The sequence below is a fragment of the Manihot esculenta genome, chromosome 3, assembly GCF_001659605.2.
Source record: "Manihot esculenta cultivar AM560-2 chromosome 3, M.esculenta_v8, whole genome shotgun sequence".
NCBI lineage: Eukaryota > Viridiplantae > Streptophyta > Magnoliopsida > Malpighiales > Euphorbiaceae > Manihot > Manihot esculenta.
In genome coordinates, this window is record NC_035163.2 from 32,401,173 (window position 1) to 32,420,958 (window position 19,786).

At 33.9% G+C, this 19,786-nt stretch overlaps 1 protein-coding gene across 1 annotated transcript; it reads left to right on the plus strand.

Moving 5' to 3' along the window:
- Positions 1 to 6,197: 6,197 nt before the first annotated feature.
- Positions 6,198 to 19,431, plus strand: LOC110610857 (E3 ubiquitin-protein ligase UPL6). The gene is made up of 26 exons (XM_021750934.2): positions 6,198 to 6,742; positions 7,901 to 7,998; positions 8,126 to 8,253; positions 8,467 to 8,578; positions 9,635 to 9,815; positions 10,103 to 10,282; positions 10,528 to 10,710; positions 10,964 to 11,045; positions 11,189 to 11,304; positions 11,418 to 11,716; positions 12,077 to 12,173; positions 12,332 to 12,475; positions 12,655 to 12,738; positions 12,823 to 12,909; positions 13,130 to 13,270; positions 13,375 to 13,500; positions 14,348 to 14,446; positions 15,416 to 15,483; positions 15,958 to 16,024; positions 16,143 to 16,313; positions 16,413 to 16,502; positions 17,360 to 17,440; positions 17,878 to 17,951; positions 18,062 to 18,133; positions 18,276 to 18,365; positions 18,786 to 19,431. Exons 1-26 carry the CDS (start codon positions 6,584 to 6,586, stop codon positions 18,850 to 18,852), a joined length of 3,096 nt encoding a protein of 1,031 aa, XP_021606626.1. The 5' UTR covers positions 6,198 to 6,583; the 3' UTR covers positions 18,853 to 19,431.
- Positions 19,432 to 19,786: the final 355 nt, after the last annotated feature.

Here is a 19,786-nt window from a genome sequence, read left to right on the forward strand (position 1 = left end):
ATTATATTCGATTAAATAAATCCAAGTTAGTCTATGAAATAATTATAGTCCTTTAGAATACGCGAGTTGAAGTGAGCAATGGTGATTGGTAGAGTGCAACTAAGAAATACTTTTTTTTTTTTAAAAGGCTTAATTAATTAAGAGTCCTCGAGCAATGCCCACACAGGTTTAAAAGTCTTTGTCTAAATAAGGAATGTGCACTACTTACCATCACTGTCACTCTCACAAATAACCAACAACGAGTGGAGGAGTAAAATTTCTGTCTTAATTCAATTTCAATTACTGATTGTAATAAATTAAATTTAATATATATATATTGAAAAGATTAAATTTAAATATATAGTTTCAAGGATCAGCACCCAAACAAAGTGCTACTTTAAAACAAATATCTTATTGATGTTGAGAAATGAATTTTAAAAATTAGTTAAAGAGAAAATATATCCAAATAAAAAAGGTAAAAAATAAGAAACAAAATTAACTACACATGCATTTTAAAATCGAAGGTAACCCAAAAACCAAGAAAAAAGGAATAAAAATAAAGAGTTATGGTGGGATATTTTGTCAAAAGGTAAGCGGGTTTTAAGCTTAATGGAGTTGACATTTTCAACTGGGCGGTGTTCATATTCACATCTTGCAACAATCAAACCAGCTGTTAATATATTTTTATAAATAAAATATATATTTTTTCATAAAATTTCTCTAAAAATGCTCTCATCTCTCTTTTTGCTTATATTAATATTTGTTATTTTTAAACTATTATAATATATTTTAATTATCAAAAAAATATAATAATTAATTAATCTGTACCTCAAAACCCACTATGACATGTAAAGTTAGATAATGATAATAATAATAATAATATATAGATTTATTCTCTAGTTGTTGGTCTTGTAAGTCTTTCTTATTAAGCTGAAGCGTCTTTGACCCAAACAAGGATTGTAACCCTTTTTTTTCTCCATACCATTTCTATTTTCTTTTTTGACCTATATATATATTTTTTTTGGAAAAAAAAAGAAGCATGCGTATGCTAATTTCTTGAGAGAACAAGTATCTGTTAGGTATAAAAATTTTATCCTTGTTTGACAAGCGTATTTCTTGTTGGAAAATTTTGCACATACTTCCACACTTTGATGAAAAAAAAAAAAAAGCTTCCCTTTTTTAACATTATTTTATGCAATATCCATTGTACTTGTACCATTTGCGTTAAACCCACAAAGCAGACCCCCCCAGAAAAAAAAAAAAAAATACACAATTATTTCAAATCAGTGTAAATTAATCATAATATAAACCATAAGCAGTTATTATTTTAAACTATTAAACATTATTTTAAAAATCCCTTTAAGACCTAGCCGCATTCTTGCGCGGCCACACGGTTCTTGGTCCAAAGTGAATATCAAAAACTTAATCAATTTGCTGTTGTTAATTATTATTTTTTTTGTTCTCTTTTTGTACTGGGAGATGAATCTGCTTAAAACTCTTTCAGATTGCTGGCTCGATCGGCTTATCCGATAGCCAATAAAATCCTCTGAAAATCTTGAAGCCGCTAGTTTGCAGTTGGTTGTGAAACTTTGGACTCTTTGTTGAGGAGTTTACAATTGATATATTATAGTTTGATAACATGTAGATTCACGGGATGTATGAGATCAAGACAGGAGTTCACAAACTGGGTCGAGTAGAAAATTGGAGAGATTGATATTGAATTAGTTTCCTTAATAGGGTGAGTAATAGATTTGGGTTAATTTGAAGTGATTTCGGTGTTTAAAGTTATAGAATTATGCAGATTGAAAAAAATCAAGTGAAAATTATATTTTCAATGAAGATAAAGGTTTTTATACTCTCATCTGTATCAAATACGATTTTATGTTAGACAATCACAATTTTGATAGAAACTTTTTGATCGATTCGTTGATGATATGCAGTTGATTTATTTAATGTTTACTTGATTAGGGCCAATAATTTCTTCTAATACATATTAAATCAAAACGATTAAGGTATGCACATTTAAAATATTATACAATCCGTCCAAATATTAAAAATTAAGGTACCATGATGTCCTATTTTTTACAGATATTTAAACTATTTAGTCATGCATTATGAATCTTCTCCTAATCAATTGTTTTTTGTATTAATTATGAAGTGGATTAAAAAAAAATTAAAGAGATAATTGAATTATTAGCTAAGAAATGGAGGAAGCCGCCAAGGCAAACCCAGAAAAGGACGACCACCACTGTCTCATGTAGCAGACGCATGCCTCGAGTTAAAGCTAAGTTTTAAAATTTTAAGAATGCGATTTTGTTTCCTTAGTCTTGGCCATTTCTGTTAAGTGTACGTAACTATGTTGGTTTCCACTTTCCAGCTCTACACTTGGCACATTTGATTCATTTTATTTTATTTTAATATATTAATATTAGATAAATAAACATTACCACATGTTTTATTAAAGTATTTTTATATGTAATTAATAAAATAATGAATAATATACAAAAATGAAAATATTTTTTTTAATATTTATAATTACATAAAAAATATATACTAATTTATTTAATATTGTAGAATCCATCTTTCCACATCAGAGTCCACACAGGTGGAGGATAGAGAATGGAAGAGGAGGGTATCTGGATGACATGGGCTGCTCTCTGCATCGACACATGTTTACCATTGAGCATTATAGAGATTAGAAGGGAGAAGTAAAAAAGTTATTGTTTTGGTGTTGTGAACAAAAACCCACTTTAGAATGGTGGTGACCTTTCAGGTTATAAATCGACCATCTGTGTGTTGGAATGAAGTTGATCATGTTCTCTCATTGGATAGGACATGTCTTTTGGTTTTAGGGTAGTGCTCCCTCCACATCACCTTGGCATTTCTTGACACATGGAAAATATATCATGTTTACCCAAAATTCATTTACGTAAAATGTGAAAGATTTGATAATAATCCATTAAAGTCAGTCCACTCAATAAAAATAGAAGACTGGTATTCATTGGTGGACAGAAAACGTTGTATTTTCATAATATTTTAAAAGGGGGGAATTGGAAGAGTATCAGTGGAAGACAATGAATTAGTTAACCGTCCATGGTTACGTTTTCATATAGCAAATTGACCATAACTGTATAAAAGTAGACGTATAGGTTTGTGGAGAGGGCTGGGGGAGGGGACCAGTGAACTAAAATCCCCCTCTGACCTATTTGCTAGCAAAATTTCAAAAGCTTTTTTTTTTTTAGATGATACATCCATTGTATACTTAGCTTGCTGTTCCATCATATCATTGATTTATCACATTCTTATACAATCACACGTGGATTTCTTTTCAAGATAAATTATTTATCAGATTTTACAAAAATGACAATGAAAATGACGATGAAATTTATCTGAAAACGACCATAATTATGATGAAATGGAAATGAAAGCGAATGAAATAAAAGAAAAAAAAATACATCACTTAAATTAGTCCAGATTCAATGGCACTTCCTATATGTGAGTCCACGTTGTAAAAGGACTCGTCTTTTGGAATTTTTTCAGCATATTTATATATATATATATATAAATAACTTTATGGATCAACATTTTATCTACACTCGAATTTATTTATTAAATTTTCAATTATATATATATAATTTGAATATGTATATAAGTATTGGTTAAAGAAACAATTAAGTTAATTAAAGTTCATATATAGAATTTTTAAAGACTAAATAGCCCCATAAGTTTGACCTTATTAACTTTATATATAATTTTTTATAGATTTAAATTTTAGTAGAAAGTGGCTAAAAAAATTGATTTTTATCCCAACTCAACTCTGATTAAATTTTGAATCTGTGCTTACTTAAAAAAATTAAAAGTCTATTTATTTTAATTATGAAGTCTTGCTCGGTTTACAATAAGGAGTTTCCTATATAATTAAGTAGTCTCCCGATGAGACATCAGTCACGTGTGGCCGCCTTCTCTTTGTTTTCTTTTTTCTTTTTTAATAATCGATAAATAAATTGAATTTGTCAAACAAATTAAACTCAATAATTCAAATTAACTAATTTTGTTCTTAAATCAAATAAAAACAAAAAGCTATTATTTAAAAAATCATATATATTTACATTTTTTCAGTAAGCAATAGAAGATTTGGTTAACAATTAAGTAAAATAGTATTTGAAATTAATAACTATAAAATATAAATTAAAAATATAGATAATGATGAGATGTACAACTTTAAGTTGGATATGAAAAGACAAAAGCAAGCAAGCTAGGTTGATTGCGCATGCAACATCAAACATGGGTTCCCAATTCTTGAAAAGAAAAGAAAAGAAACATATGTATAAAAGTAATTAAGAGTTAAAAAGCACTTTTGAACTCAAAACAATGCATCCAAAATCAAAAGCAAAGAACATGCTTTCTTTTGTTTTTATCTCCCATTTTTAAAGACATTATGTTGGTTAAAGGACAGCCAACATAATGCTTGCATGGAATTTAATCAATATATACCTCATCTCATTCTTATAGGAACTTGTGGTCTACTTTTACTAACTATAAATTTTATTCATCATTTTAAAATTATTACCATTTAATTACATACATATAAATTAACCAACAAGTAATTGAATTATAAAAAGTATTTTATTTGAATATCAATTTGAATTTAAACATGATTTAATTTTATTTATAGGCGCATTTGAATATATCATGTGGATTAAAAAAGAAGACTTATATTACTTCAACAACTAATCTAAAAAAACAAAAAAGGAGCTTAGGCATAGATTAGAGCTACACATTATAGAAACAACAAGTTTTTGTGAGCAACTTTAGCCATCTTTGTGGGTTTTATAATTGTGGCCTAAAGTTTGAACACCTACTAATTGCACTACAGATATAAAAAGCAAAGCCATGGAGACACCCATCCATTCGTGTGCTTTTGCCTACTTCCTTGTCAACAAAGGATGCTCATATTACTAACATTGCAAATATCTAGACTAATTGCCAGCTTAAAAAAATATCACTAACTCAATACTCAATAAAATAATTTTCATACTTCAAGTGAATTATTCTTAAAATCTGGTTTTTTTTTAAAAAAAATATATATATATAAAAAAAACCCTTTGACCATTCAACATTTTTTTAGAGTTTTTTAATTTTTCCCCTTTGTTACATGACCTAAACTCGACGGATGTCCTACCATATAAACTGATTCTGTTTTATCCAAGTGTACAACCATAAACTATTAACCTACCAAGCACTCACATCACACATATCTATGATGTTAGCAGATTAACAAGGTTTTGTTAGCTGGTCAAAACCAAAAGCTTCACCCACCTTAACACAAATGGGTTGAATCATCTAGTCAAAAAGGCCTACAATTGTCAACTACTAGACGCAGTTATGCACACAATTGAACCAAACTCTTAAGTGGGTAAGGCAGGAGTCAGCTCAAGAACCATTAATCCTTCCAGTTTCAATTATTAAATATCTAGTAATTATAGCATGCATGCAAATTTTCTTAGTTAATCTGAATTAGAATTCAGCACCCTCTGAATTTTAATTTTGCAACGACACCTAATTTCCTTTGACATTAATTAACAATCCTTTTTCATGGATGCCCCTTGTGCGGCTCACCAACTGTTTGTTAGAAGTCTCCAATCACACGCACGAGAAGTTTTTAATTTGTAACCACACCCTCAAATGGGCCTGAGCCTTTGATGGGTCTAATTTAATCCATTGCTTGATCCAGTTAACGCATTGTAACTTAACCATCTAACCATATATTTGATTTTAATAAGCCCACAAGGTTAGGCCCATTCAACGGAGAAGCACCCAAGTAATTACTAATCCCCGTTTATGTTTTGGATTTTGGATTTTGGATTTGAGAATTGAGATTGAACCTCCCCCATTATTTTGGAAAAGAATAATCATTTTACATATTATTAGAACGTAATTAAAAGTATAACACATAAGTGTTTCAAAATTTATTATTTTTTTTTTTTGAATTCAAGCACGCACAATAAAATGTTCAAAACCAAGGCCTTGGAACAAATCAACCAAAAGAAAAACCTTAACATGTGCACAATGTATGGCATTACCTACCCCTAAGGCATTAAAAAGCCCGAATCGTATTCCTGTTGGTGCAAAAAGGCGCTGGACTGTCGTTTTTGTATTCGAGTTAAAACGAAACGGCATTAAAACTGGTGTACTGCCCAAATTGTCACGTACGCATCACGGCCTTTTTTGATCTATAACTTTGTCGACTACGAGTCGTCCTCTTCCATTTTCCACTCTGCCAAGGAAGCCCGACCGAAAAAGCACGAGAAAAAATCATCTACCTTCTCATATTCTCCAGTTCTCCTTCTTCTCATAATTGGTGAGATTTCTCTAATCTCCTCTTCCAACATCTTCACCGTCTCCTCCTTTTTGTTTTCTCATTTTCTTTTTTCACTTCGGCGATCTCCTCATTTGCTCCGATGATAGCCTAATTTGTGAACACAAGCCTTGCTTCGAGCATACACAATCTCTGATCGATTCTTAAAGCACCAATTAGACGGTGTTTTGAGTTTTTTTCCCCATAGGAATTAGGGCATAAGTTAGTTGCGTCGACTCTGGGAGGATGTTTTTCTCCGGTGATCCAACCACTCGGAAGCGAGTTGATTTGGGAGGTCGGAGCTCCAAGGAGAGAGACAGACAGAAACTTATAGAACAAACTAGATTGGAGAGAAACCGTCGATTGTGGTTGCGCCAACAGAATGCAGCTGCAATTAAAATTCAGGTTAGGTTTCGCTCTAATGCTTTTGTTTATAAACTTGACTGTGGTTATAGTTTTTGTTTACTTGTTATTGTAATTGATAGAAGCTTTTGTTGTCCCGTGAAAAGAATTTTTATGGTTTGGAGTTGGAAACTTGGTGATTAATTTGTACATTGTCATAATTTTTAGAAAATAATGTTGTTTAGATATGGAACCTATGTATTTTATTTTAGATATGGGTATAGGATTGGAAGGATTCCCAGAGGTTGGGATTTTTGCTGATTATTTAAGTTCTAGTGGGGAGTTATCGTAGTTAATATTTTATGGTTTCAGCTAAGTTGTTTTCATCTAAGTTTCTACTTTCTATGTCTAACAATTGCTGGGAATGGAAGAGTATTGAATACTGAAATCACATTGCTATGCTATGCTCAAGTTAATTTTCATAAATCTGTCTATAGGCCTTTAATTGGTAGCAAAGTGTCTGTTTGATTAGAAATGTGATGTTTTGGTCGCAAGCCTCGGTGATTCATAGGCACAACTTCTGCAGAATAATTTTTTGATGCAAAGCAATTCATTTTCATTGTGTATGGAAGGTCGTGTAATGTGATCACAACTAGAGCGTGTCATTATGCAAAAAAGAACAGAAGCACCAGATGTCATGAAAAGCATTTTATGGAAATGAATGAGAAAAGGTGATATTTGACTGGCAATTAACATATTTTATATGATTTAGTCAGCAGAGGGAAAAATAATAAATAAAAGGACCTCACGCTGATAGGCCACGTTAGATGTCTATACCTTATTGTCTTTATGTCTCTTAGGGCTTACTACGTCTCTTTTTCAATTAAAAGGACATGATGCTTTCATTGTGGTGAATGCTAATAAGAAATTCTCAAGTAGACTCATTCCTATGATTCTTAGCACTTTGAATGGATAAAAATAAAGTTGGTGAGTTCTTTTCTTAAAAACTATATTAAGCATTTATCTTTGTACCATGACTAAATAAAATTGTGAGGTAGGAAAATCCATGGCAACTTTATTCATAACGTTTTAGAAGACTTATTGACATAGCCTACATCTCATATAAAGCATATGGAATCTAAATGTGTGCAAGTTAGTTGAAACTTACATCAGGAGCAGAAGTTTAGGACTTGATCATGGATTTATTGCTAATGACTACAGAAATGCTTTAGAGGGAGAAAGGCAGTGGAAGCTGAGCATAATAAGCTGCGAGAACAGTTCCATGGAACCTATGGGAAGTCTTGCTTAAATATAAGCAGGTTAGTATCGTTGTGTCTTTATCCTACGTTTACTAAAATCTGTTTAACCACTGTCAATCTCTATGGACAATTGGATATTACCTGATCTAAGTGTAACTTTTCCCCTTCAAAATTTCTTTGCATTTAGGCATTCTTTTGGTCCAGATTCAGAGTTCCTGCGCAATCTATTCTTTTTCTTCAATTCACAAAACTATGGTGATTTTACTGTCCTTGTGGAGACCTGCCGATTGCTTTTGCAACTTGTTCGAGATAATGGTATCTATGCTTTCATCAAACAAGTTCTTTATGAATTCATTACAACTTGTTTGATCAATGCTTATTTTCCCCCCAGACAACAGTCTGCTGTGTAAAAAGCTGTGTTAGGAATGTGTTCTTTAAATTCCCACCTGTAGTACTATATATGATATACTTTGCTGCTGAGAATTTTTGTTTTTTGGGTTTGTATTAACAATCTTTCACTGTCAACAGGGGATATCATTAGTCTGTTTGGTGGTGTGGATTATCTGGCTAATCATGCTTTGGTGGATTATAGGGTGAAACAGCTTGCATACTATTGCATTCAGGCTGTATATCATAATAGGTTAGTTCCATTAATACCTGGTTCAAATATCTCTCAAAATTTTTGGGTAGTTTCTCAGTTGCTTGATTAAGTTTAACTTAATTATTCTGTCTGTCCTTTTCTCTTGGTATATGAGAGGCATCCAGCTGTTTGATTTTTTTCATGTGAAGTTGCTATTTCAGTAAATGGGTTTGACTATAATGACTGTAGATTGTGGATGTTCAATTCTCAAGCTTGAATCATACCTGTCCTTTACAAATGTTCTTGATTAACAGACATAATTTTTTACACTTGTGGACTCATGATACTGCCTGACCTTACTTCAAAAAGCAAGAGATTGTATGGACTATGAAGTTGTTGCATAAAAGTTGTTTTTATGTGCCTTTTGTGTGTATATCATTCAGGGATATTGAATGACATCCGGTGGTCAAGGAGTAAATTTTGAAATGGCACATTTATATTGAAACAGTGAAGGTGCTTTTCTTGGAAAGAACAATCATCTTGGTGTCCAGAGTCCAGACTTCGGATTTAGAGCTTTCTGTGTAGTGGTAAATGTCGATGTTGGTAGAGCTTTATGCTAACTTTGGAATACGTTGAGGGCACAAATGTTATGCTACTGTTCACAGCTTCAGCCACCTAGAAATATTCGGTTATCTTCCTGAGTAATCAAGATTGCATGAAATTACAATTAGGTAGTTGAGATGTCTGCTAAATTGGCATGATGTTCAGCTATTGGAAATTTTAGATGTACACAGTTATTTATTTGTGGCAATCTGTCGGTTTCTCTGTGTTTTCCAAATCTCATATTCACAATGGACCTTATGTTATGTGATTGTGTTACAATTTGCAAGTGGCTACCATGGAATGCTTAATGTTTTTGGGATTTCTAGAAGGAAATTAAGTAATATCTTCTTGATTTAATTTGGCAAAATCATTCTGCATGATCAGCTATTTCTATTACGTCATTGTCGAGGCATTTTTTTTTTCTTTTCTGCTCCTTGTTTCCTAGAATATATTTTACATTTAAGTAGTCGTATGATGCAACTGTTAGTCATGCGGCATTTTACTTTGGAGCAGAGAACAATTGAAGGATCAACTGTTGATGACACCATGGGAATCTAGTGAACCGGCAGTTGTCTTGCTGGAAGTTGTAGTTTTGTTGATAGATCAAAAACTTCCATGGGCATGTAAGATTGTCAGCTATCTATTGCAAAGAAATGCCTTCACTCTATTTAGAGAAATTGTTCTTGTGGGGAAGGTATCCATCCAGTTCCTGCAAACTTCCTTTACTTTGTGATTTGGTGATGGTTAATTTCCCTTTCAGTTTGGAAGTATTTTGACGCTTCAGAAACTTTAACAGGGAGGGGCTTCTAGGTCCGAACTTCCTGCTTTACAAGATAGGCACTTGACCATTGGGCTACTAGCTCAATGGTAAAGTATGCATATTCTTTACTGTATAAAACGCTGGATGTAGACCATGCTTTTTATTATCCAGTTCTTCATTTCCTTTGGTTACATATTGTTCCTCCCCTTAATAATTTGCAGGAAAATAAAAGGCCTGACAGTTGTGGAAAAGTACCTTCGTTGGAGCGCATGCTTTCTTTGATAATTTCTCATGTTGGTCAGAAGCCATGTATTTGCCCACATATTGATCCGCAATGCAGTTTCTCCTCTCAGATGTTGACAATTCCTTTCTTGTGGCGGGTTTTTCCAAGCTTAAAAGAGGTTCCCCCCTGATATTCTAATGGGATTAGCCGCTGTTCTTCATAATAGTCTGTTGGCATGCTACTCATAAAAGAAAACTTCCTGGATTCTTTCAACCTTCTTTTTTTTTGTTATTTTGTTCCCTAGAATTTATATATTTTACCGATGCCATTTCTGTGTTGGACTTTTCTTAATTTTCTCTTCACTGTTAATTGTTGAAATCCTAGAATCATTACATTATAATTGGGGTAACTTTTATGACCCAGGTTTTTGCAACTCGAGGGCTAAGCCAGCACTACATTCATCAGATGGCACTATGTGTGCAGGGTCATACTAATGTACTGCCCAATGATGTTTCAGCAGAATATCCTGGTTATGCCTGTCTCCTTGGAAACATGCTAGAGACTGCTGGAGTTTCTTTAGCGCAGCCTGATTGTTCATTTGAGATGGTGAGGATCTGAGTACATCTGTGCATGCATACACACACATTCACACATGGAAAGTGGGAACTGACAGGTGTCTTTAATAATGAAACTTTTGCCTTTTACCATTCCAACGGCATTTAGTCTTTCTCATTAGTATTCCTTTTATAGGGTACTTGATATCGCTTGCTGTGTTGTTCCTTATTCGAGTTACTTGGTGTTTTAAGGGAACTTGTCAGATTTTTAAGCTAATTTCCATTCTCTTATCTACTTTAATTAGGCCATAGACCTTGCAGCTGTTACAACATTCTTGTTGGAGACACTTCCTCCCATAAAATCATCAAGTCGGGAAACTAAAGAAAGTATGCATTCTTAAGCACAAAATTCTCAGTTATTAACTTTATATTTGGTCATTCTGTTTTAAGATGGAATAAATTTACCTTCCACCAATAATTTTTCAGCTGCTTGATTGAAATGTATAAATATTTGTACTGCTTTTCTTCAGGTTCCACACTGGGCGAGGATGACGCCTCTCTGCCAGATGAAATGGAAATAATTTTGAACATAGGTTTGGAACAACAAATAATCAATGGTATAAATTCCCGCTTCCTTTTACAATTGGTAAGCCTTCCAGTTTGATACTTTTCTACTGGTTGCTTTCTAAAAGTAAAGCAGTATTCACCCTTTGATCTCTAAGTTGCTGAGCAATAATTAGATATTTTGTTTTGGGGCAGACAAATGTTTTATTTGGAGAAATTTCACTCAGTGGTTCTCATTATGGACTAGATGAAAAAGAGGTTAAAGCTGTTGGTGCTGCCTGTTCTTTTCTTCATGTCACTTTTAATACTTTACCGCTCGAAAGAATCATGACTATACTAGCTTATAGAACTGATCTAGTTCGAGTGCTCTGGAATTTTATGAAGCAGTGTCATGAAAAGCAAAAATGGTCATCTTTGCCGGAGCAGTTATCACATCTTCCAGCTGATGCGCCTGGATGGTTACTGCCTCTAGCTGTTTTTTGTCCTGTGTACAAGTAAGTCTGCTTGTGTAGCTTCATTGTGTCTGTTTCTTCTGATCAGTTTCATTTTTATTCATTTTTTTGGTTCCATTTACATATTCTTTTCCAATGCTAGACTGCCATTTGCTCTCTGGGGTCTGGACCCAAGTAGGGCTGACAGGCTGGGCCCAGGCATTACAATAAAAGAATTTTAATTTTCAATTAGCCAGGGGTGCCTTTCCATATGTAAACTTAAATCCAAGACCCTGATCAAGCCTGGCATTATTTCACTCCGGCCAGGTCCCCAGGCTTATGAATCTGTCTAATCTCCTCCTTATTCTTGTACATTTACATTTCAGGGAAATATATATTTTTATTCTAATTGTTGTTCAACAGGCACATGCTTATGATTGTTGATAATGAGGAGTTCTATGAACAGGAGAAGCCACTATCATTGAAAGATATCCGATGCCTAATTATTATTTTGAGACAGGTAAATTTTTTGGTTTACATGTTGTGGTTCAACACCATGGAAAAGGGAGTTGTGAAACCATACACTGTTGTTTTTAATAGTTTGTGGCTCTGTGGGAATCTCATATTTAAGTTCTAGTAATATACAGTTATCTTTGTTGCATTTGATATTATCTGTAGGCCTTATGGCAACTCCTTTGGGTGAATCCCATGGCACACAATAATGCAGTGAAACAGATTACTAACTCTCCTGCTAGTAAGCGGAACCCAGTTGAATCTATTAAACAAAGAGTTAGCGATGTTGCTTCTGAACTCCTCTCTCAGGTATCTGTTGAATTTCTAATTTTTAGAGATTGATCTTGTTAGTTGTTGTATGCAGTTATTGTCATTTATTTCTTAATCCAATCTAGGTTGGTTCCATGTTTATCTCTTAATGAGACAGAATAACTGCTTACCGCATACCATGACTTTGTATTTCTAATATCTTAAGTAAAATGTTCTAGTTGCAAGATTGGAACAACAGACGGCAATTTACTCCACCGAGTGACTTCCATGCTGATGGTGTTGATGATTTCTTCATTTCTCAGGCAAGTATCTTCAATGCATCTTTTGGACCGTTCAGAACCAAAATGTTCTGTCTTTCATTTTCTTTCTTACTGTTGTTTTTCCAGGCTGTAATAGACGGAACCAAAGCAAATGACATAATGAAGCGAGCTCCATTTTTGGTACCTTTTACAAGCAGGGTTAAGATATTCAATGTAAGTGATAAAGCTGTCAACTTGTTCTGAATAACTGAAATTTTGAGAAATGGATTTGGAATGGGTGCCATTGCCCTCATCCATCCCCTTCCTGGTTCCCCCTTCCCCTCCCATCCATTCATTGATCTATTTATCTATGTTTTCTATCAGTCGCAATATCCAATGTCCAACTTTCTGACTGATATTTGTGTCAGTTCCTAATATATGAATTTTCTCCCAGTCACAATTATTGGCGGCCAGGCAAAGACATGGGGCTCATGGTGTTTTTACTAGAAACAGATTCAGAATTCGACGGGATCGTATTCTGGAAGATGCTTATAATCAGATGAGTGCATTATCTGAGGAAGATCTTCGAGGATTGGTATTTTCCTTGGTTTATGTGTTTATTTAACAAAAACTTTTGTTTGCAGATGAGACATAAATTATGCTTTCTAGTATAATAATGGTTTGTCTGTTTACACACAGATACGTGTAACATTTGTCAATGAATTTGGAGTTGAGGAGGCTGGCATTGATGGTGGTGGAATTTTTAAAGATTTCATGGAGAACATTACCCGAGCAGCATTTGATGTGCAGTATGGGTTATTTAAGGTTTGCAATTATTGGGTTGTGATAATATTACATGCCAATTTCTGTCTTTCTCACATATATTTACATATACACACGCACTTGTTGTATAAAATTGCAAAAGCACATTTCTATGATTTGTTTTGACCAGAAATGCTGAAAAGTCACTGCTTTCTAATATGGTTTAAACTTTTGTGCTTCTTTTTAATATAGTCTAGGTATGCTCTGCTTGCTTCACAATTTTTCTACATTGGGTTAATCCTCTATCTCTCTCTCTCCCTCCTTTTCTGTTCCCCGCCTTTATGTGCAGTCCAATGGCTGGGTGGTCCCTCAGTGGTTAGGCTCAACATTTGTGAGGAATTGACTGGTTTACTTTTTTTTCCTTAAAATGTCAGCCTACTAGATTCAGAGCTAAATGCTCATTATAATGCCTAGATCTCCTTAGAATATGCTAGCAGGATCTCTGACATCCTCATTAGAGGTGATGCAATTTCCCTGAATCCACGTGCTGTGTGTCCAAGTTGGCGTTGAAACAAAATGTAATGGTTGGGCCCTACTTACACGAATAATTGTTTGCTTTGGACACTTGACTCTCATGGGTTTGCCCTTACAAGGAGCCTTGCAAGTCTGGGACGTAAACTCTTTATAAAGGGAGATATCTTTACTACATGCCTGATCTGGGATTCAACCCACATTAACGCCCTCACGTTGGGCTCAGTAATCACTGTTGTTTATTTTAATCTCCTCCCCCTCAATGCTTTGATTTTGGGGCTGACATTTTTTCTTTAAAAAATTTGTTTATTTGAGGTGCTAATTTCTGTTCCAACTCATCACTCATTATTTATTAACTGTGTTCGCATGGTGCATCCAGGAAACTGCAGATCACCTACTCTATCCTAATCCTGGCTCAGGGATGATACATGAACAGCATCTTCAGTTTTTTCATTTTCTTGGAACGCTTCTTGCTAAGGTTTGGAATCATCCCTACCTTCATACTTTATACCGTTGTCAATAGTTTTGTTGTTTCACTTCCCATGAATGATAACAGAGAGAAGATCCTCTTCTTGATGTGTCTCTCCGTTAGCTGCATGTAAATGCTATAGAGCTGCACATCTGACACAAATTACGTTCTAGCAATAGCATTTCATTTGTCTATATTTTTTACTGTGGGATGGCATTAACTATTAGCAAGTCATATGGCTATCCATTGTATGTTTATTTAGTTTGCTAATATGGTGATGGACAGCAACGTTGACTTATTTTGTGTCTGCTTAAATTTCTTCTTATATCCAACATGTAGTCAAACATCCAACAATAAGAAGAGGCATTTTTTGGAGCTATCTGTATTGCATGCTTTGGTCAGCATGGCTCTTTATATGTTTGTTAATACATATGGTTTGGATGTCTTGGTATCTTTTTGAAGTTGGAACTGTATACTTTGAGTCATTCAGCTTAGAGCATCTTTCATAGTCTTTATTGGACATTTCAACTCGTATGGATGAATCAGCTTCCACTGTAGAATTCATTGATATGTGAGTGTAATTATTTTTAGCATTGACCAGTTTGCAGAAGATGTTGCTAATATCTTGCTATCTTCTTATTGATCCTAGTTTTGGTTAAATATCTTTGTATTTGCTGTAAGTTTCTCTTACAGTGTGGGCATAATGTTTTTCAAACATGGAAACAGCCTCTATGCAGCATTTGCTTTGTTAGAACTTGCAGTAGCAAAAACTTTGTGCTTGGCTACCTTCCTAACTACTTTTCAAATTTTTAATACCAAAATCCACGTGGGTGTGTGTGTGTGTCTTTTATGTTGATCCAAAACATTGTCTTCGATTTCCAAATTTATGCTTCATATTGTAGACATTTGCCATTTAATTTCCCTGCATGCTATCTGATTTTAGTTTGTAATGGTGCTAATTTTTCTTCTTTTTTGCAGGCCATGTTTGAAGGTATTCTTGTTGATATACCATTTGCAACATTCTTCTTGAGCAAATTAAAACAAAAGTACGAATCTAATCTACTTATCCTCTTCATTCCATTAATTTGTATGTATTATTGCTAACATCCTTGTATATTTATGATTTTGATGTGTTTTCCTTCAGTATTGAATTTCAGTGCACAGTTTCATATCTAGTTAATCCCTTAGCATGATGTGTTGAGAGCTTGAACAAGACTGATCCTGGTGAATGTGCTATTGGAAATTGAGTTTTGATCTTTGTGATTGTTCCAGTGGCTAATATAGAATGTTATTATGTTTAATGTCTTCTAGTCTTGAATCCTTGTTATCAATTTTCCTGTGAAGCTGTATATTTATTAAGAAATATTTACATGACTACTTCTGTTTGGTGCATTCTAATGATAATGATATGGAATAAGATCAAATCATCAATTCGTCAGCTTGCTGGCCATGGATGTTTCTTCACGCCTGTAAATTTTGCTGTATAAAATTATATTTATGTGTATTTCTTGCTTGATCAGGTTCAACTACCTGAATGACTTGCCTTCCTTGGACCCAGAATTATATCGCCATCTTATTTTCCTGAAGGTACATTTTGCTTAAATCCACTGTGGATTCTTTTAAATTTGGAGCCCTCTCCCTTTACACACAGCCACTCATGTAAATATTTTTCACTTCTCTATACTATTATTTTTGTGATTTACAGCACTATCAAGGTGACATTTCTGAGTTGGAACTCTACTTTGTCATTGTAAATAATGAATATGGAGAGCAAACAGAAGAAGAGCTGCTTCCTGGAGGAAGAAACTTGCGCGTTACTAATGAGAATGTTATTACATTTATTCATCTTGTGTCCAATCATCGTTTGAATTTTCAGGTATTCAATCTCTAATTTTCAATTATCTGGATCATTTCAGTTTTATCTTGGATTGTCTATTGTCATATGATCATGTTATGATATTGTTTAATATTTCAGATACGCCAACAAAGTTCTCATTTTTTGAGGGGCTTTCAGCAGCTTATACAGAAAGACTGGATTGATATGTTCAATGAACATGAACTTCAGGTATTCAACTACTTTATGAATAAAGTGTGATCTTTGCAGGAATTCAATCTGCTCGTCTATAAACCTTATGTTTAACAGCAGTACTAAATTTTTCACATTAATGAGGACAATTTTCTCATGAAATAAGCCAACTTAAGTTGTTGCTTGTGAAGTGCCAAATGCTGACCTGTGCAACAAAGTGTTATGACCAGGATTTGCATGCATTATGCACCTCCTATAATTCTTGATAGGAACAGGTCATGTGTTCATGAAAGCTGAGCAGCTGGTTAGTAGCATGTAGAAGCCAATTCTAAGAGGGTGTTTGGTGTGGCTACTTGCTTTTAATTTTTGACTTAAAATACACTTTTAACTAATAAATCAAATTAAAAACGAGCAAGTTAATTGTTTGGTAAAATTACTTAAAAATAACTTAAGTAGGTTAAGTGTTTGGTTAAAAAGATAAAAGTAACTTATTTTACTAGAATAACTAAAAAGGACATATAATTAAGTGAGTAGGTATTAAAATGAGGACAATATTGATATTTCTAAAAATACTAGGATTATAGTGAATTTTTTACTTGGTTAAAGAGTAGTTTTAAAGTAAGCAGATAAGTTGTTAGTAAGGTATACCTTGTCTATGACTTCTTACTTATTTTAAGCCAAATAAAATACCAATTTACTGATACCTCTTTTACTCCCTTGATGTTTTTCAATTCAATTCCATTGCTGATGCATGGGTAATGCCTTTTGACTGCCATAACTTTATTGGAAGTTTCTTATTTATTTTACTTTTCTTTAGAAGAGAAGGGTTGGGGGAAGTATGGGTTGATATTGTTAATTCTCCATTTTTTTTCCTGACTCATTGGTTTTGTTTAAAGCTCTTGATATCAGGTTCACTTGACAGCTTGGATGTTGATGACCTTCGTCTTCATACCAACTATGCTGGAGGTTATCACAGTGTGAGTTCCCCCCCCCCCCCCCCTGCAAAGCCACCAATGGGAATTGGGAAATAATTGGAGGACTATTATTTTTGAAAAATAAAAAACCTTTGCCTATGATGGTTATTACCAATTGTAGCAATTCATTACATATTGCTGGAAATATGGACAGAGAGAGAGAGAAACACCTTAAACTGCTTAGCAGCATAAGAAAAATGCAAGGGAAATGGCCGGAGAAAAAAGCTTTGGGTTCCATCCCATGTGCATATTGATCTATTGATTTTTGAATTTCTTCCTCTTCTCCTTATCCCAGTTTTTTCCCAGTGAAATGAATGAACTCTCATTTTACTTTTCTGTAACTTCAGATCCCTATGTATTCTTTGGGGATCAAAAACCAACTGTAATGTTGTGTTCTTGCTGTTCTGTTACTTATTTTTATTGTTTCTTGATGTTGACAGGAGCATTATGTCATTGAGATGTTCTGGGAAGTTCTGAAAGGCTTTTCATTGGAAAATCAAAAGAAATTTTTGAAGTGAGTCTTTTATTTAAGTTTGAGTCTTTCTGTTGCTGTCTCACTTGTCAGTTTTTAATCAGTTTGAGGACAAACTACAAGATGGTGTTAGCTAAAATGACTCTTTTTAGGTTTGTGACTGGTTGCTCGCGAGGACCACTACTTGGATTTAAATTCCTTGAGCCATTATTTTGCATACAGAGGTAAACTTCTGTCAAGTTAAATTGAGAGGCACAGACTAAGATACCAAGTGGTCGATAGAGCTACTTGGATTGTTAATATCAAGGCAAGTTTATTTCTGCATTATCGTTTTAGATTTACAGTCTATTGTTGAGTTCTTTTCAGGGCTGCGGGCAGTGCTTCTGAAGAAGCTCTTGACCGTTTACCAACTTCAGCTACTTGCATGAATCTTCTGAAGCTTCCACCTTATAGAAGGTTTGTCCTTGTTATTTGGTCAAGTAATATTTTTATTTTGTAATTTCTGCCATTTTAGGAAAGGCAATAGTGGAGCATTAAACAATAAGAATTAGCAGGTTGAAAGATAAAAACATTGAGAGCTGGAGGCATTTCTAGGATTTCTAGCTCTCTGGGTTACCCCCACAGCTGTTCAGGACATTGTTCAGCACTTCACTTGTATCTTCTACGCTGAAATTGACTGTACAGACAAGGCATTCATATACCATTGAATTCACAATCTCATGCCTTTCAATTTTCATCTTCTTTGATACCCAGTTCAAACAATTTTATCTTACCGTCCTTTTTAGGTCTTTCTTGCATAAATGTAGGTTTTTGAAGGAGTCGCTTTTTTCATTTTCTGACTTTAGTAATTCTCTTATCACATGTTTATGATAACAGCAAACAGCAACTGGAAACAAAATTGCTCTATGCTATAAATGCGGAAGCTGGTTTTGATTTGAGCTGATAGATTGTTATGTTTGGGTAACACCAAGTGGATCGACATTATAATGGCCTTCATGATCCATGTGAGGGAGTGCGGAGGCTTCAGGACCTCCAGGAGGGGCAGGAGACATAAGATTTGTGATAGACCAGAATGAAGATGAATCAGGACCAATGAGTCCGACTGGAACTTATAAATGAAGGGCGCAATAGAATTAGCATTTAAGGTATATGTAATGGTCAATTTCTGAATGTACATATGTGGGGACATCAACAGTAGATAGGGTGTTTGTGAAGTTGGTTCACGGTGGAGCTGTCACTGGATCAAATCCTGGAGCGAAATTAATCGATCAACTGTATCTTTGTCTGAAGAATAACATCTGTAAATGAGAAAGGGTAGTCTGTACCTTCCAAAAGCTTGTGCATGTACAGGATGTATTTTCTTTTCCCGAGTCTTTTAACAGTTTAACTTGTGTCATCATCTGTCTATTGCTGAGGTAGATGAGGACGGAGTACACGCTTGGACTGTCGTTCATCTGGATCCTGTAATTCATTGATAGAACGAATCGGAGGAAGCTTTTGTTATGTTAGGTCTCATTTTCTACATCCGTGGATATTTTATTTTGTTTTTATATAATTTAAAATTTTATAATCTTGGAAATAATTCTTATATTATTACTTAGTTACAAAATTTTTCTTTTGTTTGTTTGATAAGTTAAATCGTTTCATTCGCGTAACAGAGTAAAACCACACCTAAACTCAATATATATATGAATGTTACTTTTTAATATAATGTAGATAAAACTCAATTTGAGTTGTTATTTTATAAATATACTGTAAAAATGATATGTAATTTTTTTTCGTTCTCTTTCGATTTCAATTGGTTGAATTAATTTTTATTATTTTTTCTCTATATGCTATTAAAATTTTCTCTCATTTTAATTGTTTTCAACTATTTT

Bases quoted from the DNA above. Each gene is read 5' to 3' on its own strand.
- LOC110610857 (XM_021750934.2), top strand. From the start codon at position 6,584: ATGTTTTTCTCCGGTGATCCAACCACTCGGAAGCGAGTTGATTTGGGA. The intron at 8,254-8,466 runs GTATCTATGCTT...CACTGTCAACAG, and splicing joins GCAACTTGTTCGAGATAATG to GGGATATCATTAGTCTGTTT. The intron at 11,046-11,188 runs GTATGCATTCTT...GCTTTTCTTCAG, and splicing joins AAGTCGGGAAACTAAAGAAA to GTTCCACACTGGGCGAGGAT.